The sequence below is a fragment of the Rattus norvegicus genome, chromosome 6 (assembly GCF_036323735.1).
Source record: "Rattus norvegicus strain BN/NHsdMcwi chromosome 6, GRCr8, whole genome shotgun sequence".
Lineage (NCBI taxonomy): Eukaryota > Metazoa > Chordata > Mammalia > Rodentia > Muridae > Rattus > Rattus norvegicus.
In genome coordinates this window covers 135,379,950-135,405,023 of record NC_086024.1, presented here as the reverse complement: position 1 = coordinate 135,405,023, position 25,074 = coordinate 135,379,950, and the positions used below count along the sequence as shown (strand labels likewise).

The 25,074-nt window shown below is 50.6% G+C and overlaps 1 protein-coding gene across 14 annotated transcripts in view; it reads right to left on the bottom strand.

The window, feature by feature from the left end:
* The window catches only part of Ppp2r5c (protein phosphatase 2, regulatory subunit B', gamma), a 136,645-nt gene that overhangs the window by 14,568 nt on the left and 97,003 nt on the right, over positions 1-25,074 (bottom strand). For all 14 annotated transcript variants that reach the window (XM_063262522.1, XM_039112971.2, XM_008764962.4 and 11 more), the window contains 9 exons: positions 23,075-23,185; positions 21,713-21,805; positions 21,499-21,629; positions 16,454-16,513; positions 14,661-14,769; positions 13,331-13,384; positions 6,304-6,474; positions 1,349-1,476; positions 66-167 (listed from right to left, as the gene is read on the bottom strand). In XM_063262522.1, the coding sequence (XP_063118592.1) occupies positions 66-167; positions 1,349-1,476; positions 6,304-6,474; positions 13,331-13,384; positions 14,661-14,769; positions 16,454-16,513; positions 21,499-21,629; positions 21,713-21,805; positions 23,075-23,185 (959 nt within the window). The remainder of the gene's footprint in view (positions 1-65; positions 168-1,348; positions 1,477-6,303; positions 6,475-13,330; positions 13,385-14,660; positions 14,770-16,453; positions 16,514-21,498; positions 21,630-21,712; positions 21,806-23,074; positions 23,186-25,074) is intronic.

Genomic DNA, 25,074 nt, shown 5'->3' with positions numbered 1-25,074 from the left:
TTCAAAGACTGACAATGCAGGACACGGGGGCGGAGCGCTCCGAGCCTGTGGGCGGAGCCACTTACTTGAGTTTCTCTGCTTTGAACTGCTGCGTGCAGTCATCGAAGAGTTTTTGGTTCATCTCCATGAAGAGTTTCAGGGCGTTGTATATCAAGCCGTGTATGGTCCTGCAGAGGGAAGCAATGTCACGGTGAGACAACATTGGGTCCTCCTCATCCTTCCCTGCCTCCTGTCACATCTCCCTCCCCTTAGGCCCCAGGTCTCCTATTTCTGAGGTCCCACCTCCCCGCAACAAGCTCACTGGGGTCTAACGCCCAGGATCTGCTAGTCCTGACTCCGCTGTTTGCTGGGTCAGTGCTTACAGTACCTGTCAGGCCAGGAAGACCACCTTCCTGGCTAAGAGCAGGCAAAGCCACTTTGCCTGAAGACAGAATAGAAAATGTGGAGTTCTGAAAGGAGCTGTGGGTAAGTTATTCAGATGGCAGTAACACAAAGACTGTGCTTAGGATGCCCCTCTGAGGAAAGGGGAGCTTTGGCACCCACATTTGGGTAAAGCTGAGAATGAAGTCCAGCATCAAACGCACCTGGCACCCATGAGGAGGGAGTTCCTCCAGGGTGTCAGAGAGCTTTCAACGGAGGGACTGATTTCCTTTTCCTCTGAAGTGAGATGAAAGCAGAGGACTGAACCGTCCTCATTCCTCAGGCCATTTAAGTTACCTGCTGCTCATCGTTTTCACGCTCTAGTTACTGTCCACAGCAGGGTGGCCATTGAGTTTAACAAGGAGCTCCTCTGATATGCCATGGGACTTGAAGGGCCACTTAAGGACTGGTGTGTCCACTGAGTCCTGCAGGACTGAGTCCTGTGAACTCCTCAGTGACCTTTGAACTCCCTTGCAGGCTGCAGGAGTGGCCTGGAAGGTGCTGCCCCCAGCAGGAAGAGGGGTGCAGACACACAGGCCCCATGCTGGTGTGGCATGGGGCTAAGGAGACAAAACACGCCACAGAGATAATCCACACTGCTGCTTAACTGAAAAAGCCACAATGAGCCAGGAGGTGACAGTCACACACCTTTAATCCCAGCACTGAGGAGACAGAGCAGTTGAGGTCAGCCTGGTCTACAGAGTGAGTTTCAGGACAGCCAGGGCTACACAGAGAAACTGTGTCTCAAACAAACCAAACCAAAATCAAAACCAAACACACACCCCCTGCCCCCAAACAAAACATCATCCCAAAGAAATTGATGTTCACTTAAAAAGCTGACGGTAGGGTTAGATTTCAGCTGTGACCGCAGTGACAGCAAGGCATGCACTATGTAAGTGGCCAGGAGCTAATGGCCTCCGGGTCCTACTTGTTCCAGTGGGTCTTTGAGTTGCGGTATAAGGATGGAAACATGATGGGCAGAATCTTCGCTGCATTGTCACTGATTAAACTCATGATGTACTCATTGTTCCAGTAATACAGCGCCCGCTCTGCCACCTGGAAGACAGGGGTGCACAAGTGTTTGCGTCTGCACAAGGGCACGAGGCAAACATTCTCACGGTTAGACTTGTGAGCAGAGTAAGTGACACTGGACCACACAACTGCAATCACTTCCATCAATTCTAACACTGTGACCCTAAAGAACACGAAGAGGCAAGATGAGAACTTATGCAGCAAGGGCACGTTGGCATTCACTTAGTAAACACTCACGAGACGCCAGGCGGGATGCCGACAGTAAGTGGAGATACACGTGTGCGTGAACTCACCAGTCTGTAGCGTATGCACGTGCACATGTACGCACGCGGAGGCCAGAGGTCGGCCTGGGTGTCCTCCTAAATGGCTTTCTATCTCAGTTTCCAAGACAAGGTGTCTCATGGAACTTGGCTGGCTGACAGGGACTCCTGTCTCTGACACCACCACCCTCCCACTCCCACCCCCCATGCTGGCTTACGGGTGTGGCCAGGCTGCAAACTCAGGTTCTCAGGTTTGTGTAATGAGCACGTTGGTGATGGCCTCCTCTCTCCAGAGGCTCCCCCCCCACTCACTCACCCGTGCCCCACCTTAAGGAGGTTCCTAGTGTGTGCGCCACCCACTTCATGTGGAGCTGAGGCAGAGCCTGGCTAGGGAGTGGAAAATGGAGATGATAACTGGTTTTCTAGAAATGGCAAATGGTGCTCAGGTGAGAGGGTTGTCTGTAAGCATGGAAGCTGTGCCCGAGGCAGACCCTGTGAGAGACACCGAGAGCGAGGGCAGCAGGACGGACAGGAATTTCGAACACTGCAGAGCCACATCTTGAGCCTTGCTTTGAATGAACTTCGGAGCTAGGACTCCTTCGGATTAGTTACAGGCCCCCTATACAGAGAGCTGCAAAGCCAGGGTAGGCACTCACACGGGGGCAGCCCACAACCAGGTTTGCAGCTGTCCACATCTGCTGACTGCTCTCCTTCACAGTCAATGGGCACACACACGCACAACCTGAAGAGCCACCAGTTCACAAGAACACAGAAGGGAACATGGGCCAGTCCTCCCGCACACTCGTCCACAAGCACAGCAAGAATGTGGTGTAGTGGCCGGCCACCTTCTGAATCTCTGAGCTGAGCACAGGCCCGCCACCGGAAGCCTTGAGTGAGTGGGTGGGGCAGGGGCAGCTCTGGAGGGTTCAGGAGCCAGGATTATTTCTTCAGAAAAGTGAGGAGAGGTGAGCTTTGCAAGTGGATAGGAAAAGAGCATATACAGAAGTACAGCATATGTGTTTGTTTTGTTTGTTTTTGTTTTTTCTTTTAAAAAGGGCGGTAAGATGGCTTGGGGTAAAGGTACTTGTGACCAAGCCTAATGACCTCAGTTTGATGTCTGGGACCCACACGGTAGAAGATGACCAACTCCTCCCCCGTTCCCCCCCCCCTCTCTCTCTCTCTCCCTCCCCCCCCCCCTCAGGATGCCTCACTATTGCACACTTGGATGGGGCCTTCCACATACTGGGAATAAGGGTGCGCACCACCACGAATGACAGATAATTCTTGTTTAAGAGTTCAAGACCTTCTATGTTTTCATTTTTGCTTTTTTAAAAACTACATGGTTCAGGTCAACATACAATCGATAATTGTCCCACCCCAGCCCCTGAGGTGTGGGAGCTCAGGTGTGAGTCACCATGCACGTCCGGATGCGTGCCCCAGTTCAGCAGTACTGCTACTGTACTGGCAGGTGCTGGTTCTGACCAGTGTGGCATTGTATTCCATTTCAGATTTCCTCAGTGTTGGGCCCTTCATGAGGACATACGACTTCACTGTCCTGTCCGCACGTCTTCAGTCAGCGTGCACCAGCATAGTACCCATTTTTTCTTTCTAAAAAAATAATTTTGTGTATGCGTGTGGGTATCGGTTAGGGCACGTGCATAACACAGCGTGTGTGGAGGTCAGAGGGCAGCTTTGGGGAGCTGCTTTTCTCTCGCACCATGCAGACTCAGCAGCACTTATCTGCTGAACCACTTGGCAGAGTGCTTTCCACTTTTCACAACAACTTGGGAGTTCAGAGGTGACTGACTCCACAGACTCCGTCTCCTCTGCAGCCACCATGGCCTTGCCTTAGGTGCAGGGCAACATCTAGAAGAGAAGCTACCAAGATGGCCAGGGAGTGACAAAGTTCAAAACAGAAAAAGCATAGGGAAAAACATCTAAATATTAAGAAAGAACTGGCCACTATCTCAGTTAGATTTTAGAACTGATCCGGGCCTATGGAGACTGGATTTATGGGGGAGGCCCCTACAAGAAAGAGAAAAGAGTCCTGAATGACAGGTGAATGACGGGTGAATGACCGTCAGAGGTGTCTACACTTCTCCACAGCAGGCCTTCCCGGTGTCCCTGTGCACTTTACCCTTGGCTCAAGGGAGGAAAGGCACAGTGGGCGCACAGCTGGGGCGCGCAGGCCTGAATCACTCACTTTTGCTCCAGTAAACAAGGTCAATGCCTTGCAGACCACCTACTTTCCTACCTGGGCTTGTTTCCCACATGACATGTTATCAAAGTTGACGGATAGTAGTACCCACCAGTAATCTTAACACTTTGAATCTGAGATAGGAGGATCATGAATTTGAGGTCAGTTTGGGCTGTTAAAGCAAATTCCAGGACAGTCAAGGCCACACAGAGAAACCCATCTCAAAAAACCCCAAACCAAAACCTAACTCTTCTCCCAGCAACGTTGAGTGTCTGTAACTGTTCACCTAGAAGTAGGCCTTTGTGAGCCTTGCCCACCCACAGGAACACGGGCTAGAATGGTCTTGTGTGGCAACCACGACTGCTGTGCCCAGAAAGCACACTTGCAGCAGCCCTCCCTGACTTCTGCCTCCTACAACCTTTCTGTCTCCCATGACTTTCCCTGAGCCTGGGAGGAAGACACTACGGCAGGGATGTGAGAGTGAACACTCTAGTCATTTACTCTGCACTGTGGCTTTGTGTTAGCCTCTGTGCACTGCACAAAGCAGGTTCTCTGAGAGGGGTGTGACTGGCACTAACCTAAGGACACGGACTCAGTGTTTAGAAGCCAGTGGGACACAGTCAGCTTAGCAAACTGATGGCAGTCCCTTCTCCCAGGGTCTACGGATGCTCTAGCCTCTGGTTCAAGCTCGGGTTTATGGTGAGATCTCTCTTACTGGGCAGGCAGTTAATTAATTGATTTTTATCAATCCAATCAGAAAGCTGTTGGTTACCCCCAAGACATTCATGCCCTTACTATACCTATACCTTTGGGCATATCTTGCTGGGTGAGTAGTTACCATAGCCTGCCTAGCACCTTGCAACGCTATGGAAACTGGCAATCAAAGAATTTTCTAGGTCAGCACCAGCTTCATTTCTCTAACTCCTGTGATCAAAGTACATGGTGTCATCAGCAAAAGGGTCTTATCCTCACATTCTGGTTGGGAACTGTATTCTGTAGCTAGTGCTGTAAAGAGACACCATGACTAAGGCAATTATAAATTATTTATAAAATACAGCAGCTGACTGGGGGCTCCAAGTCCCAGAAAGTTAGAGTCCACGGTGACAACAGCAGGGAACATGGTGGCAATGGCGGCAGGTGGGCATGGTGTTGGAAATGTGTTCTCATTCAAGCCAACAACACAGGAGATCTCTTGGACCCTCTCCTCCAGTCAGGAAGATACCTCCAACAGGAAGGGAGGTATCTCATGCTTGGGACGCCTCGGAGGCATCATCCTGTCCTATCCTAAGGTACAGTGCTCTGGCTGTCTACGACAACACAGCAGCTCAGCTGAGCAGTGGGAAGCCCCTCAGAGGCTCCTCAGCAGAAGCAGACCCGGCCTCATCCCCAGCGGGGCTGTCAGGCTTCCTGGTTTTAGTTCTGCTGGTCTCAATGACTTCCTTCATAACTCTGGGAAGGCTTTGCATGGAAGGGCCTCAGTATGGAGACAAGAGTCTCTCAGGACTCTGAGTCCCTTCATGTAGCCCTGGTGCTCAGTTAGTTTCATGGTGCTAAGCAGTCACAGTTTCTGGGGACACCAGCTTCCTGGGGCTGCTGATCATCACATCAGCTGGACACATGCAAAGGTGTCCCTGGAAGGACACACAGCCAAGGCTGCTCGGGGAACTCAAGAGTAGAAAGTGGGTGATGGACATTAGCTTCCCAGACAGGATTTTGTTAGTTTAAAAAAAAAATCAGAAATGCTAATGTCTTCTTTTTACATTTTCTTTCTTTCTCTTCTCTTCTCTCTCTCCTTCCTTCCAACAGGGTTTCTCTGTGTACCCCTGGCTGTCCTCAAATTCACAGAATCTGCCTGTCTTTGCCTCCTGAGTGCTGGAATTAAAGGCATATGCCACCACTGCCAGGGAGAAATACTGATTTTTAAAAGATGTACAAGATTTTTATTGTTGAGGTATTCAGTGATTCGTATAACTCAATTAAAGAAACTGGGCCCTGTGAACCTGGTACTGCATCGCCTGCATGCACAGCTTCATTCGGAGACAGTGCTGTCAATCACAGCTGCTAGGAGCACGTTTAAGTGATCAGAAGAGAGGTCAGAAGAGAAACTACCCAGGACTAAGATTAGACTTTATTTTGGGGTACAGAGTCTCTCGATAGCCCAGCTGGTCTCAGTGTGTAGCAATCTTCCTGCCTTAACTTCCCAAGTACTAGGATTACAGGAAGGAGTCACCCTATTTGGCCAAAATTTTAGCATCTAGTTCTGAATACATGTTAAGTAAAAAAAAAAAAATTGAATTTCACCAGTGGATCACAGCAGAACCAGAACATACACACTGATTGTGTCATTTTGACAGGAGCACCAGTCCCCGACCCCCATCACCCAAACCCACATACCTGGAAGTGAGGGCTGGAAACACATTTGGCTAACTGTCGGAAAAGAGGCTCCATGATCTTCACAAATTCTGATGGTTCAATTACATCTAAGATTTCTTCTAATTCATTTAAGAACATTACTTCTTTTGGACTGTGAGTCTTTGGCCAGTATTTGAGAAGTGCCATTACCACCTACAAAACAGCAACAGCAAACAGTGACCTCACAAGACGCCAAGACACTGTAGGGCACTGGTTCTCAACCTCTGGGTCACGGCCCCCACAGGGGTTGCATATCAGATACTTACATTACGATTCCTAACAGTACTAACATTACGGCTGTGAGTACCAATGAAGCAGATTAAGGTTTAGGGTCACCACGACAATAGGAACTATGCACCATCAAGAAGGCTGAGAACTGCCGCCCTAGAGGAAGATGTCAGTGCTTCTATCTGACATCCCACTGCCAAGCAACACGAGGCCAGGGTGGGAATCCCCACCACGCCCTTTCTGCCTAGGTTTTTTTTTTTTTTTTTTTTTTTTTTTTTGGGAAGAGCGGTCAGTGCTCTTTATTTTTTTTTTTTAAAGATTTATTTATTTATCATTATATATAAGTACACTGTAGCTGTCTTCAGATACACCAGAAGAGGGCATCGGATCTCTTTACAGATAGTTGTGAGCCACCATGTGGTTGCTGGGAATTGAACTCAGAACCTCTGGAAGAGCAGTCGGGTGCTCTTAACCGCTGAGCCATCTCTCCAGCCCAACAGCCTAGTTTTATAGACTTCAGTGTGTCCATCCCCTCTGACGGAAGACAGTGGACACTGCCAGTTTTGATACTGTTAGCAACATTCAGATGTATGCACACTGCGCCTCTCAAGTTAACCGACTACTTGTGCACACAAATGCACACACAGTTTACAACTCTGTTAAAATACATCAAAAGCGTGTTGTCAATGAAGCAGACATAAGTCCACACTCACTGTAGGTTCTGGACCCGAGCGAGGTTCACAATGCTCTCTCTGTGCAATTACCCAGAAGCTGAGGATGAGTGCTGGAGAGTGCGTGGTCAGGAGGAAGCACGTGGCAGTCGAGGCCTCCCCTGGGAGTCATGCTACCTTGTCTGAGGCCCAGGGAGTAGGACTATAAATTCACAGTGCTTTCCTAGTCTGTAGCTACTGCACGTTACTGTCTTTGCCTAAGTCAGACAGCTACAAAGAGTGCCTGTGGGGAACTTAAAAAAATGCTTCTCCATACTTTCAAAATCTTACCAAATTACACCAGCAGAAGATACTGGATTTGGTTCAACAAAGATTAACTACAGTTTTAGAGTTCAGCCATCAAGTTCTGAAAAGTACAAGGAGCACCAGCAGGCCTGCCTCCACAAGGGCACCTGTGTGCACACACACCTGCACGCACACCTGCTCACACCTGTGTACACATAGGCCTGCTCACACACTGCTACACACCTATGCACACACGCACACCTGCTCACACACCTGCATAAATATGGGCCTGCTTATACACCTATGTACGCACACACCTGCTCACACACACCTGCTCACACACACCTGCTCACACACACCTGTTCACATACCTATGCATACACACACCTGCTCACATACCACCTGTGCACATAGGCCTGCTCACACACCTGTGCACACACACCTGTGCAAACACACATCTGAATAGAAACCACCTGTCCCTCTCTGAAGCAGCCATGAGGCCATGAGGCCATGTCTATGAGGGAAGATGGAAAGATGAAACGTTAAAGAGACAGGAGAAAGGAAACCTCATTTCGGGACTTTGAGTTCCCACTGGTTGAGGATTTAAGAAACCTCAACAGAACTTACAAAACCGAGGCCATCTACAGATAACACTCCTTTGCCTAAAGACTTCAAACATGGAGGCTAAGGACAGACTATGCCTTCTTGGAGTCCAGAGGTTTGTGGTCTGGATTTAAGGTATCAGCGCTCTTCTTAAATACCCCATTCTTAAACACTTCATAAAAGCTACCTAATGATTTCATCTGCGAAAGGAATTGTCTCCTATCACACCTACTTATTTCCTGGTCTACGTGTGTGGCTGACAGAAGACAGCCTGCAGAGACTGGGCGTCTCCCTTCACCATGTGGGCCCCAGGAACTGAACCCACACTGTCAGTTAGCACTGGAACCTTTATCCACTGAGCTACCATGATGACCCGCAGGAAGAAATTCAACATAAAGAAATCATATGAAATATTTGGTTTCTCGAGACAGAGTTTCTCTGTGTAACCCTTGCTGTCCTGGAACTCACTATCTAGGTTGGCTGGCTGGCTTCAAAATCAAGAGATCTGCCTGCCTCTGGCGGCTTCCTAAGTGTTGGGATTAAAACGTGCCACCTCCCCTACCCAAACTTTTACAATCTTTAAACACTGTTATACATGATATCCTCTGAACAATGTAATTAGGACAGAATCATTGTGTGTGTGTGTGTGTGCACGCGCGCGCACATGTGTATACCCCTGGGCTGCTGACCGTGGTGCTGGGCTGTGTCTCCCTTTCTACCACTGATGACGATGGAGATGACAGGACGTGGAGCTAGCATCCCTGCTCCCATCTTCGGACCAACACTGCTGGGGAGTCCCTGTGTGTCACCCTTCAGAGCATGCTGCTTAGGCTCTGGGACATTTAGAATCTGACAAAACCCCTCAACTATCTTGAGCTGGGCAGGGTGCTGTATGTCTTTGATCCCAGACCCCAGGAGGTGGAGTTAGGCAGATCTCTGTGCGTTTGAGGCCTGTCTGGTCTACATATGGAGTGCCAGGCCATGCAGGGCTGGTAAGACTCTCACAAACAAAGTCTTTAAAAGAACATACTTCTAAAGTGTATTAACTACTTAATGACTTCCCTCTTACTACTAGGTCAACCAGGCGTTTCTGGAGTATCTACTTTGAATCAGGTTAATATGGAAGACAGAAGTTACTCTAGACCCATACTGGCCCTCCAGCTGCAGTGGCTTTAAAGCTGTGTAGGAGCTGCACAGCACCACCAACTTGGACTGCTCTGCTGGAAAAGCCAGTTTCTAAACCAGATTCACACCGGAATTTTTCATCTTTGAACTTTGTAGCAGCACCCAGTATCCTGGGCTGCGTGTGAGAATGGCAGGACTCTGCAGAAGGTGTGCGTGCCAGCACAGGCTAACGCTAGACAACACCAGCTCTAGGCTCCAGCTCAGTGCATGCTCCTTGAACGGGGAAAGGAGAAGCATGTCAGTGACCCTGCCTTGAGTCGTGGGTGCCTGTCCTGGTGTATCTAGGAGCAAAGCAGTGACTGCCAAGACATGTGAATCATCCCATTAGCTGAGGGAGGCAGGCGGATGAAAGGAGACAGAGGTGTGTAAAATCTCCCATGAGCCTCTAGCCTGGCAACCAAGAAAACAGTATTTGTGTCTAATGTTGCATGTGTAGGACACTTTGGAGTGCATGAAAAGTATCAATTTCAGGGGTCAGTCAGCAAATGCCCTTTACGGATGGATGGCAGACTTTTAAGCAGAACACTGTGATGGGCAATTTTCACTGTCAGCTTGATTGGATTAAGGGCTGCCTAAGGCATTAATGAGAGACACCCAAGGGTTTGTCCTTCGGGCTTCTTTGGAGAGGATTAACTGTAGGAAGACCTGCCCTGTGGTGGTGGACTCATCCCAGGAGGCAGAGTCCTAGATGAAGTAACAATTGAGACAGGAGAAAGGCAGCTGGTTCTGGACTTCCCTCTTCCCCATCTGTCTGGATCCAAAGCCTCTAAGCTACATGGTCCTGCAGCCATCAGCTCTGCTGTACTCACACGTGACGTCTTTTACTGTACTCTTCCCTGTAGGTCGTTTATTGGTGGGAATTTGACTGCAATAAGGAACAGGACCTGTACTTAAAGCAATTCTGTGTGGGAACCGGGAGACCTGGGGCAGCGTGAGGTCCGTGTGTGCGGAGTGGACACAGCGCTCACACCTGCATTTTAAGTCTTCAGGGTGAGGCAGCAGCGGGCACACCTTTAGTCCCAGCACTTGGGAGGCAGAGACCAGCAAATCTCTGAGTTTGAGGCCAGCCTGGTCTACAGAGAGAGTTCTAGGACAGCCAGGGCTACAGGGTGAAACCCTGTATCAAAAACCAAACTAACCAACCAACCAAACAAACCATAAAACAACATGAGGTGCTCAGACACAGTGGCCTTTACACGTGTATAAAGTGTAAACTTCAAAGGAAGAAGTGCAGCAGCTGAGAGCCCAGACGCTGCGAGAATATGAAAACAAGCTCTGCTTTCTGTGGCTGGACAGTGGTGTCCTCTGTCAGCAGGAACTACCTACCACACGACAGCTCGGGTGGACACATCACACTGGAAGAGTAGGACCTTTTGCTTTGTTTGTGCCCACGGCTGGCATCCCGTGTTTACAGTGTAACAGCATTCTGTCTCTCTCTCACCTCCTGCAGGTAAGCTCACCCCTCACAAAGCTGCCTATCTGCCATTACACCACATCTATAGGACCGAAACCTTTACACCTGTCACCTGAGCTTAGCTATGCTCAGACAGATGAGGAAAGGGACTCAATCTGGGCCAAGCAGGCCCCCATCCGGCTGGGACAGGGCCCAGATTATAGAGATGCTTTGGGTGGGAGGACCTTGCCTGAGGCAAACGTGCACTCACACGTGGCCAGTTCTTCAGTCACCAGAGTATGAAAAACACAAGAGAGAAGGCTCAGTGTACCTTTTCCCCAGGCCTCTCTTTCCTTTGACTTTGAATGTAACAGGGGTGGTGGGAGCAGACAGATCTCTTTTCTCTTTAACAGTAAATTGTTATCTGTGGGATGAGGTGTGGGGGAGAAGCCTGAGCATCCTGCTAGTGCTCGTCGGACCCCTCGGGGCTGCAGTTACAGCCAGCAGGGTGCTGGGACCCTCTGAAGAGCAAGGTGCTCTTACAACTGCTGTCCCTCTAGCCCGCTTCTTTTCTGAAACAGGGCCTTGCCGTGTAGCCCAGGCTGACCACATACGCCATGTCATCTATCTACCTCAGGCTCCGGAGCCATGGTGTCTGGCTTGAACTGTAAAGTGGATGGACTGCAGGGCTACGGACTGTAGTGTGGGCTCTTTTTAAAGTGAATTCAGATGCTTACACACTGGCTCACATCAGGCAGGAGCAACTTTGCCAATCCCACATTTATTTACTGATTTTTTTTTTTTTGTATGGAGGTGCTAGGAATTAATTTTTTAAAAATAAAGATAAAACACCAAGAGAAGGGGGTTGGGGATTTAGCTCAGTGGTAGAGCGCTTGCCTAGGAAGCGCAAGGCCCTGGGTTCGGTCCCCAGCTCCAAAAAAAAGAACCAAAAAAAAAAAAAAAAAAACACCAAGAGAAAAAAATAAATTAGAAATCTACACCAAAAGACAGTAGATTAGCCTTCACCTGCTGTTCAAAGGCTGTAAGACACCACTGACTGAAATAACCTTCCAGAGCAATGCCACCAGCCTCCAGAGCAATGCCACCAGCCTCCAGAGCAATGCCACCAGCCTCCAGAGCAATGCCACCAGCCTCCAGAGCAATGCCACCAGCCTCCGGAGCAATGCCACGAGCCTCCGGAGCAATGCCACCAGCCTCCGGAGCAATGCCACCAGCCTCCGGAGCAATGCCACCAGCCTCCAGAGCAATGCCACGAGCCTCCGGAGCAATGCCACGAGCCTCCGGAGCAATGCCACGAGCCTCCGAAGAAATGCCACCAGCCTCCGGAGCAATGCCACCAGCCTCCGGAGCAATGCCACCAGCCTCTGGAGAAATGCCACCAGCCTCCAGAGCAATGCCACCAGCCTCCGGAGCAATGCCACAAGCCTCCGGAGCAATGTCACCAGCCTCCGGAGCAATGCCACCAGCCTCCGGAGCAATGCCACCAGCCTCCGGAGCAATGCCACCAGCCTCCGGAGCAATGCCACCAGCCTCCGGAGAAATGCCACCAGCCTCCGGAGAAATGCCACCAGCCTCTGGAGAAATGCCACCAGCCTCTGGAGAAATGCCACCAGCCTCCAGAGCAATGCCACCAGCCTCCGGAGCAATGCCACCAGCCTCCGGAGCAATGCCACCAGCCTCCAGAGCAATGCCACCAGCCTCCGGAGCAATGCCACCAGCCTCCGGAGCAATGCCACCAGCCTCCAGAGCAATGCCACCAACCTCCGGAGCAATGCCACCAGTCTCCGGAGCAATGCCACCAGCCTCCGGAGAAATGCCACCAGCCTCCAGAGAAATGCCACCAGTCTCCGGAGCAATGCCACCAGCCTCCGGAGAAATGCCACCAGCCTCCGGAGAAATGCCACCAGCCTCCGGAGAAATGTCACCAGCCTCCGGAGCAATGCCACCAGCCTCCGGAGCAATGCCACGAGCCTCCGGAGCAATGCCACCAGCCTCCGGAGAAATGCCACCGCCTCCGGAGAAATGTCACCAACCTCCAGAGAAATGCCACCAGCCTCCAGAGAAATGCCACCGCCTCCGGAGAAATGTCACCAGCCTCCAGAGAAATGCCACCAGCCTCCGGAGCAATGCCACCAGCCTCCGGAGAAATGTCACCAGCCTCCGGAGCAATGCCACCAGCCTCCAGAGCAATGCCACCAGCCTCCGGAGCAATGCCACCAGCCTCCGGAGCAATGCCACCAGCCTCCGGAGCAATGCCACCAGCCTCTGGAGCAATGTCACCAGCCTCCGGAGCAATGCCACCAGCCTCCAGAGCAGAAGTGATTTTGCTCCTGATGCAACACTGGCAACTGAGTCAGGACATTGCTGTCCAGGGTGGAGGGGCCCAGGACTGTGGGGCAGTACAAGACAGGAGGAAAGCTTGTTAGACAGACCCTTCACTGCGGTGAAGGAACTTTCACCAAACCACCATAGCTGAGCCTCCAACCAGGAGTGAGAGGAGCTTCCGACAGTGTTGTCACTGAAGGTGACAGGGTTGACTGTGAGGCAATGTGGTAAAATGTGTGGCATGATGGCTGCTCAGGGTGGGACACGGTCACGGTCATGGTCCAGATCGAGCACTTACTGGTTCAGTGAGGGTGCTGTCCTTCTCTAAAAACTGCACGACACAGTACGCCAGCTGAAAGGGAGGGGAGAGAGTGTCACTTCAGCATGGAAACGGCCTTCTAGAATGACCATCAACCACCTTCCTCTGGGAAATGGTCTGATGTGGCTGACACGCTCCATGCATGTGCCACCCTCTGAGTGACACTTTCAGGGAAAGACCTTCCCCCCCCATCTGTTTCTGACAGATTTTATAGCTGTGTGTGTGTGTGTGTGTGTGTGTGTGTGTGTGTGTGTGTGTGTGTGTGTGTGTGTCTGTCTGTCTGTCTGTCTGTCTTGGGGGAGGAAATTGAAGTTTTTAATATTTTGTTATTTGTTTAGCCGTGGGTAGCTCTGTGCACCGTGGCCATGTGGATCTACAACCAGAAAAGGCCTCACAGGGGCAGGAGCTACAGGTGGTTGGGAGCTGCCTTTCGGGCACTGGAAATTGAAGGTCCTCTGAAGTGCGCTGAGTGCTGGGCCAGCTCTCCAGCTCCCCGTCCATGTGTTCTCAATGCCACTCTAGCCTCTAGTCTACTCTAGTCTGTGTCTGCCCATGTAAAGGACTGTGGGCTGCAACCGAGGGTGGTCACCTCCTTGAGCCTCAGCACAGCCAAGGTCTGTCTATGGGAGAGCAGATCCAATACAAACAGACGGAAACGAGCCAGGAGCCAGCACTGCCTAGGGCGGCAGCACAACTACAGCCTGAGTTCTGCAGTTGGCTTCTACAAGGCGTCAGAGCAGGCCCACGGCTGTGGCCATCTGGCTTTTGTCTCTAGGGCAGTAGGTTCGGATCACTGTAAGAAGCCTCCTTTCAAAGCTGGGTCCCCCAGTCTCTGTACAATCTGCGTTCCAGAGATTCCCCTGAACTTTTCTTTTTTATATGCATAAGTGTGTGTGGCTATGAACGTGCACATGTATGAATACCTGTGGAGGGGAGAAGCTGACACTGGTGTTTTCCTGATGCTGTCCGCCCTGTACCACTGAGGTAATTCGTCTCTTGCTGAGCCAGGGGCTGGCTAACTTGCCTGCTAGCGAACTTGCCCTGGGCTCCTGCTTCTACCTTCTGAGCACAGAAGCACAGGTGGGCTGTCACGTCTCTCCACCCTGGTCCTCACACTTGATGGCAAGTGATTATACAACCGAGCCACCTCCCACCCTCTTCCAAATTTCTTACAAGGACTCTCTGCCCAGACTCTGAAGTCCTGCCAGAAGTCTGCTTTAGTGCAGTACAGTGCTGTGGGAAAGGGGCACTCTCAGGAATGGCTGGGCCACTGCAGAGGTGGGCAGCTGTGCTGCTCAGCTGGCCTTACCTGGGGATGGTAGACACTCAGGGATTTCACTTTGTGCAAGGGCAGCAACACCTTTAACAGGAAAATCTTGTGCTCTTCCTTTAGTGGTAAGGCAAATCCATTAATTATACTGTGAAGAGAGAGTTCAGTCTGAGTGTTTACAGTCCACACTCTAATCAGGAATCACGGTTTCTTTTAGCTTGTGTTTTCAGCTTGAAAAGCCAATGGGTAAAATATTTACTTCAGAATAAAGAGGATATTCACAGGATAACAACAACCATGAAACGGGGCCCTCGGGGAGCACCACATCCCAGCACAGGGGGAGTAGCCGGGCTGCAGGAGCTCCTGGAGACAGACTAACATTCCTAAAGCTGCAGTAGGTTCAACAGCTCAGGGAGACCTAGTTCCTGGTCCTCCCAGCCAGCACTTTTCTTTAAGACTTCTACATTCCTGGGTGTAATTGCAGATCATTATTCTAGCATGAACAAGAGTCCTGTCCCCTCCCAGTGTGCGGGCTAGATGCTGTTCCCGCTGTAGGAATGGCACACCACAGAAGGACCTCCAAACTGAACATGAGCCTATCCACGTGGTTTCAAGATTAGGCAAAGCAAACAAATGTTTCTCAGAGCTAGAGAGAGAGTCAGAGCAATGGTAACTTGGTCCTCTAGGAGTTAAGGGTATTGTGCCCATCTGTGGGGAATCCTACGTGAACCCTGTGCTGGAGGCAGGATTGAAAAGACAGTGTAGTAAGAGTTACACTTAACATGGTTCACACCACTGCTCACACACGGAGAGGGCAAGAGCAAGAGGGGACTGAGCTTTCTTCCTATTTAACAGAAGGAGCTTGCCCAAGCTCATGGAACTGGGGATGGAAGCCCTTAGCCATACTAAGTAAGCTATGCTGTGGGGCAGACCCAAAAGCAGCAACTTGGGAGGGACCTGTGTGTGGTGTGGTGTGGTGTGGTGTGGTGTGGTGTGGTGTGGTGTGGTGTGGTGTGGTGTGGTGTGGTGTGGTGTGCTGTGGTGTGTTGGAGGGTAGGGGACACAGACTGCAGGTTCAGTGGCTGGAGGAGCCACCACGTTCAGTGTTCGCATTGGATGACTTCCCTGCAGATGCTGCAAATGCACACTGGCTTCCCTAGAGGCACTGGAGGGAGGCACTGTCCAGATGACCTGCCTCTTAGCTCCAAGGACATCTTTTGGGAATCAGTGGTAAGGGAACTTTAGGTTACATTTACAGGCTTTTAGGGGCTGGGGATTTAGCTCAGTGGTAGAGCGCTTACCTAGGAAGCGCAAGGCCCTGGGTTCGATCCCCAGCTCCGAAAAAAAAAAAAGAACCCAAAAAAAAAAAAATACATTTACAGGCTTTTTGAAAAAAATTTATGACAGTAAGTAAAAACTTTGCTCAGATTAAAATGTGATAAAAATTGAATCATACTATACATATGAAAGGCCAAAAAAATGAACTAATCAGAAATATCAGCCTTTACTCAATCCCTCAAATACATATTCTTCAAATACTCTTGTAATCTCAACCTTCCTCTCTAACTACTTTTAACACTATTCGAGGGGAAATAAATTGAAATTCCATGGTTTCTGCAGTAATGGACTCGAGTGTGTGCAGAGGGCTCACCTACAGAGCCGCAGAAATGGAAGTGTGCTGTTCACCAACCTTCCTTCTGCTTCCATCAAACTCTACTTCCATTCCTTCAGGCCCTGGCTGAGATGGCTCTGCTCTGGGGCAGGAGTCAGAATAGATGAGCTGAATCGTACAGGTTCACGGCCTGTACACGGCCAGGGACAGCGCGACTTACCTTCCCAGGATCTCCAGTAACTCTGCTATGCCATTGTGATGCTCTGTCTCATAGATAAACCTGCAACACACAAAGCACCATCGGCGTTAGACCCGGAGGGAGAGCTGCTCGGGTGCTTTCATACACGAAATCCTCACAGCCCAGTGGATGCCCCGAGGGTGGATAGTCCGAGTAGCTCAAATTTCTTCAATATTTTATTCTGAAAACTTTCAGGTATCCAGGAAGCCAACACCTGTGCACCGGCCAGCAGATTCAGACAATGCCAGTTTGCACCGTTGTCTGCCTGCTCGTGTTTATATCTGTCCATCCTTCTATCCTATCCACCTGCTAAGCCATCAACATAAGGTAATGTCTTACACAAGTTTAGAGCCCACCTCCCCCACCCCCATGGCTGGAAGCTCCTCTCTGAACACCACATTGTCTCTCCCTACCAGTTCTGAGCCTCCTTCCTCAACACCGGCTTCCCATATGCAGTCTGCTTCTCCTCTGTCTCTCTGCAGACTCTGACCACACACCCCACACAGGTGTCTAGGGGGCTCTTGGCACGCACCCCATTCTCTGTGTCAGCCTGTCTCCCTCCAGATAGGGACAAAGGCTTCATGTCAATGGTTCCTGGTGCTAAGACCAAGCCTGGCATCTGTGTGCTACTTAAACATGTGTGCTAATGAACTGGGAACAAGAATGGGAGCCAGAGGATGTCTGCCCCCAGAAGTCCATGGAGACTGAACCCAGCTACTTGACTGCTGGTGGTCTACAGAGTAGGGAAGCACATTTAGGACAGGTGATGGTAGAGGAGGCCCTCGCCCATCAGAGGGAGCACCTCCCCCAGAAGCTGTGTACTGAAGTTTCTGGCCCAAATCCCAGTATCCTGAGACAAATAGTGCAGAAGAGGCTAAGATCTGAGACATCTGTGTATTCTCAGATGGCCAGGTCTCCCTGAGGCCTACTTGCACTAAGCCCCAGGAGGCCTCTGACAGACTCATCAAGGTGAGCGAGCATGCAGAGGGAAAGAACAGTCTGTGAATCCAGGTGAGAAAGACTGGCGGGCTGAGAGCATGTGGGCAGCCACACACAGAAGCCTCGGGATGTGCTTGGTTGTAGTCTGAAGTATGGCTGTGAGGGTATTGCCACTGGAATGGCTGTCGTGGCGCACGTCTTTGCCATCACTCAGGAGGCAGAGGCAGGAGGATCTCTGAGTTTGAGGCCAGCCTGGTGTACAGAGGGAGTTCCAGGACAGCCAAGGCTACAGAGGGAATCCTCCCCCAAGAGACTGTGTGTCCCACCTGCTTCCTGCTGACCTCCTATCCCTGCCCTAGGACATGGAGCTGGCTCGTCAGCCAGTCCGAGCAGGGCAGTGTAGGAAAGTGATTTACTCTGTAAAACTCAACTTCTCTTCACATATTTTACCTCAAGTATCTAAAAGACAGTTGCAACTCTGTAGCTGGTGCAGCATCCTTGTACACAGCTGGGGTCAGCCAGACCTCACTTCTCCTCCTTCCTGTGTATTATAGGAGGATGGCGGTCGCTGTAAGCCACATAGCTTTCCACGCTAACACCATTTATGGAGGTGTCCTAGTTCTCAGCACTTTTAACTAACAATGGAAGAAAGAGCGAAGGGGACTAGTTCTGCCTCCACAGAGGAGACCGCCTGGGGAACTAAGCTGACCAGTTGGAGCAAGATTGATCCTTCCTTCAAAGCGAAAACCAGACTGGTCTGAAGTTGGGCTGCTACTGAGCCGTCTCCCGAACGACGTGTCCGGCGCCTACAAAGGGTGGGATCTACCGTCCTTCCTGTGCAGCTCCACTGTCCTGGGCTTGCCCAGGATGGAAGTAAGCCACACTCATTTCCAGTTTAGCCCCTTGAGGAGGCTGGCAGAGTCTCCTGACTCCCTCTGGAGCTTTAGTGCTCACAGAAGTAGCACTGAAGCTGGAAGAGGCAGATCATACCTATAATTATAACAATGGGAAGGCGGAGGCAGGAGAATTACTGTCTGTTCAAGTTTAGTTCGGGCTATTAAGAAAAAAAAAAAAGAAAGAAAGAAAAGAAACCCCAAAACATGAGAAACAAAAGCTCACAAGGCTCCAAGCAGGACTGCACAACCCGAGAGGCCATGTCGGCAAAGTTGCAAAGTTGCGCAGCACTGAGCGGCTGCTGCGGACCTTCCTGCCCTGACAGCAGCAGCACTGCTGAGGGCAGGTCAAGGTCAGGGCCCAGAGGAGTAACAGCGGCTCATGAAGCTGCGGCACTGGGTGCGGCCCCAAGAGAGTGCTCTCTCTGGCCTGGCTGGCCTGCCTTTTACTGCTTTCAAAAGGCGGCAGCAGAGTCGCTGTTGGCTCGCACTAACAGACTGAGCCAATGAGAAGTGACAGACACGACCCTCAGCTTAATGCTTCAGTAAATGGAACCAAGTTGCTCAAAACTGCATTTCCTTCCAAGTTATGGGTATGGGTTGAGAAGCCCTTACCCAGAATGCTCTGGACCAGCAATTTTCAATGTCAGAGATCACCCAGATTTACATCTGCATATTTATGAGATGTATCTTGGGATATCACCCAAACTGAAACCAAAAATTCAATTATTGTACTCAATTATTCTTTAGACAGAGCTAGAAGGTAATGCTATGCAACATTTTTAGGTTAAGTATGACTAAAAAAAAATTTAAGCAAAGAGAGAGAGAGAGAGAGAGACAGACAGAGAGACAGAGAGACATAGGTTTCTTTGTGCTGTCCAACTATTCGGCTGAAATGGTCCTTCCACCTAAACCTCCTGAATGGCAGGGTCGGTAGGTGTGGGTCCATGGCCATTCCTGCATTTTAACTGTGATCCATCACATACGGCAAGTGTGTAATTTCCCACTGTGGTATCTATCACCTTAGTGCTCGAAATACTCAAAATCTGGAGTGCGTGGATTTCTGGGTCGGGGATATTGAACACATACAGTACTGCATTTCTAGGATCTTGGAGCTGCTCCTGACTCTCTTTTCATGATTCAGGCCAATTAGGGATTCTCCATAGTATGTTTGCCTTTGAGTGTATGTATCAAGGTAGTTATAGAAATGATGATCTAAGGGGGGAAACAGAAATACCATGCCGCGGCACTAGCCCTTCTATGAGAACAGAGCTGAATCATGTGTACTTATTCTGAAAAGGCAGCTGAGCCATCAGCACTCAAGGGAAGATCTCTGAGGTAGGCAGCCCTCCACACACTCCCGCCGTACAGTTCATCATCACACTTGTGGCTCTGCTGCCTGATCAAAACCACTAGTCACTAGTTGTTTACCGGAGGAACAACTCGACAGGCAAGGCCTGGATTTTGGGGCTAAGAGACTGGAGTCTAAGTTGTAGCCATTGTGTGTAGAGACAGCGTGGGCTGAGTGATGACCTTGTGGGGAAGCACAGCGCCAAGAAGGAAAGACCAGGAGCAGACGACATCATTTTCTGACTCGTCAGCAAGTACATTAGAGAAACACTATGTATTACAGGGAACCTGGAAAGGCTCAAAGGGAGCCGCACACAGAGGGCCCCAATATCACCACGTGTCACCAGGCAAAAGATCCAACTGCAGGGAACCCCAGGCCTAGAAGGCCAGAGGGCCACACAGACTTCCAGTCTCACCCTCAGCACCCCTTTCTGGGAGCTCCACTTCCAGTCACTGCTGGGGACTGAAGCAAGGATCCTGCAGGCCGTTTGCTGACATGAGGGCTGAGGGCGCTCGCTGGTCCTGCGTCTACACATAAGCAGGCCTGGCCTCCAGCTACACTGTGAAGCTTACTTAGTTTATATCAGATGGATATCACATTTCTATCACTGCCAAGATTTGTTACTTTTAGGCACCTCTGGAATCAGATGTCAGGCCAGGAGGCCAGCCAAAGAAGCCAACAACTCGAGTAATGTGCTCACTTAGTAAGCCTTCCAGCTACTACTGAGCAAGCCGCACAACCCAGGCTGGACAACACACAGCCTTAGTCCTAGTGGAAGCAGGAGCTCGGAGTTTGAGACCATCCTAGTCCAGTGAGTTACAGGTGAGCCAGGGGCGACAGAGTGAGACCTTCCCATGACAGAACCACACAGACCTATCTACCAGCACCCACTCTGTGTCACTGGGAGTTCACACAAAGCTGGTGTCGCTGAGGCTGCTCCTGCGGAGTAGGAACCATGTCCGCTCATGTGGACTTCTTGAAGAAAGAGGTCTGAGGGCTCAAGGCAAGACAGGGCAGCAGGCCAGCCTAGGATAACACATGGCTGCACAGTCTGGGAGAGGCCAGACCCTGAGAGCACGGACATAACCCAGTAAGGCTGCACATGTTAGCCAGACAGCAACAGTGGCGTGGACCATGTGAATGGAGCTCCGGCTCACTAGGACCTCTATGTAGATGAAGCTGTGGCAATCTTTTTGCCTTGGCCCCCAGAGCACTGGGATTATAGGTGTATCCCTCGCCTGGGATATTAGATCTTAAGAATCATGAGGCCTGGTCAGAGGTGAGACAGGGAGAGAGGAGGAGGGGCAGGTGGGGGTAAGACATCTGGGGTCACAGCCATAAATGTACTTGGAGGCTTCTGATGTGTCCTTTCTGAGCTGGGGGCTGCCCAGGCAGGTCTGTGGTCACTCTCTGGTCCTGAAGGCCCAAGTCTGGGCCCAGATAGGAAAGCAGTCCTGTCTGCCAGTTGCAGGGCTCTCCTCTCTGTGCTTGGCTGGCTCTCAAGCTGTTCATCTAATTCCCAGATCCTCCCAGGCAAAGGCTGCCCACTTCCTCCCCTCCTCCTCCTCTTCCTCTTTCTGCTCTTCCTCCTCCTCTTCCTCTTCCCCCTCTTCTCCCCCTGTGAGCAGGAATGACAAGGTAGCAAGCAGGCACATGGGACAGAAGGATCCACATTATGAGCAGCTGGACAACTCTGTAGGAACCCAGCAAGGTAGGGAATGTGGTAAGGCAAAGTGTGCGTGGGGGGCGTGGGGGGCGTGAGGGGTGGGGTCAGGAGCACATGGCTCACTTTCCCTCCCCATCTTTGATGTGACAGCATCAAGGGTAGATGAACAACCACTTACCTATAAAATATATTATTGATCTGTTTCCTGATGTAAGCGCGCAGGCCTAAGAACTTCCCATAGATTCTGTGCAGGGTAGTTTTTAGAAAATCTCTCTCCCGAGGATCCTCGCTGTCAAAGAGCTCTAGAAGCTTTAGGAAAAATAAAACCACACTTAGTGACAATGGCCATTCTGTCCTTAGGGCTGCTGAGGAACACCTAGCTGGAAACTTACCTGCAATACAAACTTCTGATCAATATATTTCTTTGCTATATTGGGCTGGAAATCTGGAGACTCTAAAAATCTTAAGAAAAATTCATAAACAAGCTAGGAGAAAAAAAACAACAATGAGTCAAGTTACACAGTACTTCACTCAGGCTTAAGAACAGCTCTCTAATTCATTCTTTATCTGTTGAAAACACTGGACTTTAAATGGACACAGTGCTTCCCATGGCTTAGCTGCTACACTGGGGACTGTGCCCAGGCTTGTGGGTGGAGCCTGCAGTCTGCTATCTACCTGAACCACAGAGTTCTAAGTGGACAAGAACTTTAGGATTGCCTGGGAGAGAAGCACGGAAACACAGCCACTGAGCCACTGCCTCTGTGGTTCTCTTGTAAATAAACACAGCACAGTGGGCTGGATGGCACGGATGGCCTATCATGAGCGGTGAAGAAGCCAGTTGCCTTGAGGGTGGAACATCTGGCTTCTTCCCAGGTTTCTCACTTTGCCTCCTCTCCTCACCAAGGACAGATATAAATGTTCTACTGGTGGTGGCCTTGTAATAGTGACCTCACACTGTACAAGGTAAGGAGCCTGGGATGCACAGCAGCAAAAGTCAAACCCAGGAGCACACAGGGAAATGCTCTAAACCTGCACTGGGCCATTTTATATCAACTGGACACACGCTGCACTCATCCAGGGGAGAGATGACACACGCTGCAGTCGTCCAGGGGAGAGAACCTTGATTGAGAAAATGCTGTAAGCAAGCCTGCAGAGCATTTTCTTAATTACTGATGACGAAGGGCCAGCCCACTGTGGGCGCTGTCACCTCTGGGCTGGTGGTCCTGGGCTCTATAAGAAAACATGCTGAGCAAGCCATGGAAGCAAGCCAGTACAGCACCCTCCATGGCCTCTGCATCAGCTCCTGACACCAGGTTCCTGTTTGGTTTTGAGTTCTGGTCCTGACTTCCTTTGATAATGAACAGTGATGTGAAAGCAAAATCCAGATAGACCCTTTTCTCCCCAACTTGCTTTGGTCATGGTGTTTCATCACAACAGCAACCCTAACCAGGACAGACCCTGAACTCAGTGTAAACAGTAAAGTTGGTATCATCATGGAGGGCACAGAAATCTCTGTGGTCTGTGTAATGGGTCCATAAAATCAGCCAATCACTCACTCACCACTCACTCACTCATTCAATCGATCTTTGTCACTTCTCCCACTTTTCTTTTCCCTCCCCCTTCTGCTCTACTAAAAATTTTCAGACCAGAGACTCCTTTAGATCAAAAGCCCATTGGCTATCAGCTGGAGAGGCCCTGGGCCACCACCCACACAGCGTACACCATCCTATCTGAGTTGGTGCCCAGTCCGGTACCTGCAGATGAGGCCAGGCGGCTTCTAACGTTGGTTCATCTTCTTCTGGGTCGAATTCTGCTCCCGTAGGATTGGAGGAGGGTGGCAAGGTTCGAAACATGTTAACTGCAAACTAAAACCCACACATTCCATGATCACTCCAGGACCCCTCAAGTATTAGCAAGAACGTTCCAAGAAACACTGAATGATCCTAGTGACAGATGCTTCCCATTCCAATTTGGGTTTTGTTGTTGTTTTTCTGCTTTTCTTAAAATGCAAAGGCTGTGTTGGTCTCCAAAGGAGACAGGATTAAACTTGTAGCTTGAAACAGACCTCTCCAGACAGGGGACCATGCAGTCCCCCTGCTACAGTCACTCTGACTCTCAACTGTCAAACTGACAAGGACAGCTGACCTCAGTAGATGGTTACAGGTTAACACAGACTTATGAGACTGCTACATCTAGTGAGTGGGGAAGTTCTGAAAAAGCGAGAAGAGGACAAGATGATAAAGGCCACAGAAGACTAAAGAAGCAAGACAGAGGAAACAGCAAAGGTTGCTGCTCGGGGCTGGCCTCCTAACCACCGTGGAAGCTCAAGGCAGGTGAGCGACTGCTTGCTAACACAGGGAGACTTGACAGAGAGAAAGGAAGGCCTAGGTGCCACACTTCAGTGCCACATAGTGTATGAGTGTTGATTCCTGGTCTCTGGGGACTGGAGCCCTCTGGGATCCAGAAAATGTGCACAGGGCCCTGTGCGGCCTCCCAAACAGTGGACGGGAAGCAGGTGCACAGGGCATTTCTCAGCAGATGGAGGATCAGGACAGAAGGCTTCCTGAGGAAACACACTTTTGAAGCTCAAGGATGAGGCAAGGAGATGGGATGAGTCAGGCCACACACGGGCTGGGTGAGCCATCATTATTGCCTCCCGGGGCCTGCCCAACTGTGGCAGAACTGACCCTGCCATCATCAGAGACTCCCTGGGCTTCCTGTACTTTCCCAGGCTGTGAATGTGTTGGGGAGAAGAAAGTTAGAATAGAAGTGAGTCCTTGGCCGGTCTGCCCGCCTCCTCTCTCCTCAGATGGAGAAGAGCTAAGGGACCTTAAAGAACAGGAGACTGGCCCTTTGCTCTCTGGCAGTCGCCATTGCAGACCCAGAGCAGGGTTATGTGGATACCCAGGAGGTCAGCATCTGCACAGTAGGCTGAGGATCCGGAGGGAGATCTTAAGCGATGATCAACACTGCCCTGCAGGCACGCACACCACATAGGAAGGACCAACACCGGGGCGGCCAGAGGCAGTGATGAGAAAACAAGCAACTGTTCCCGGGCTCAGAGAGAGAGAGGGTAAACCCTTCACAGGTTATGCCCAGGAAAGGAGACGAGCGGACCATGAGCTGTTGTAGACCATGAGGAAAGGCAACAGCTGAAGAGGGAGACAGTGGGTGGCTTCTATCACTGGGCACTGTCGTTCCAGGATCCCGTGTAAGAAAACCTGACACCTGGAGCTCCCAGACACTTTCTTAGCGTGTCACGAAAAGCTGCCTACCCAGAGAAGGTTGAGGAAATGCTAATGCTCAGTGGGGGAAGGGGACAGAGGTAAACATACAATGTGATACTTGGGTCTCTAGTTAGGTGCCATGTGTAAATATAAAAACTTCAGGACCCAAATTTGAGAAGGGCACAGGTGGAGGAAAGTGATGGCACTCATGTGGCCTCCATGCTCCTGGGACCTGTGGTGCTGGAGCAATGGGACCAAGGCTGATGAGGGGCCGGAAGCCTGAGGTAGCACGCAGTCTGCCAACCTGTCATAATCGTGTAAATGGAATGCACACGTTCAGAGCACAGTGGAGACACAGACACAGAGCAGGAACAGGCCACACATGGGAGGGCAGCACAACATTGTGGAGTGGCACCTTCCTTATCGAGAGTCAAAACAGTAATGGGCATTCTGCCAAGGCCTCAGCACGCCATCTCTGAAAAAGGCGAACCCTCTCTTCACACTAGGCTGCTCTGAGGGTCACAGAG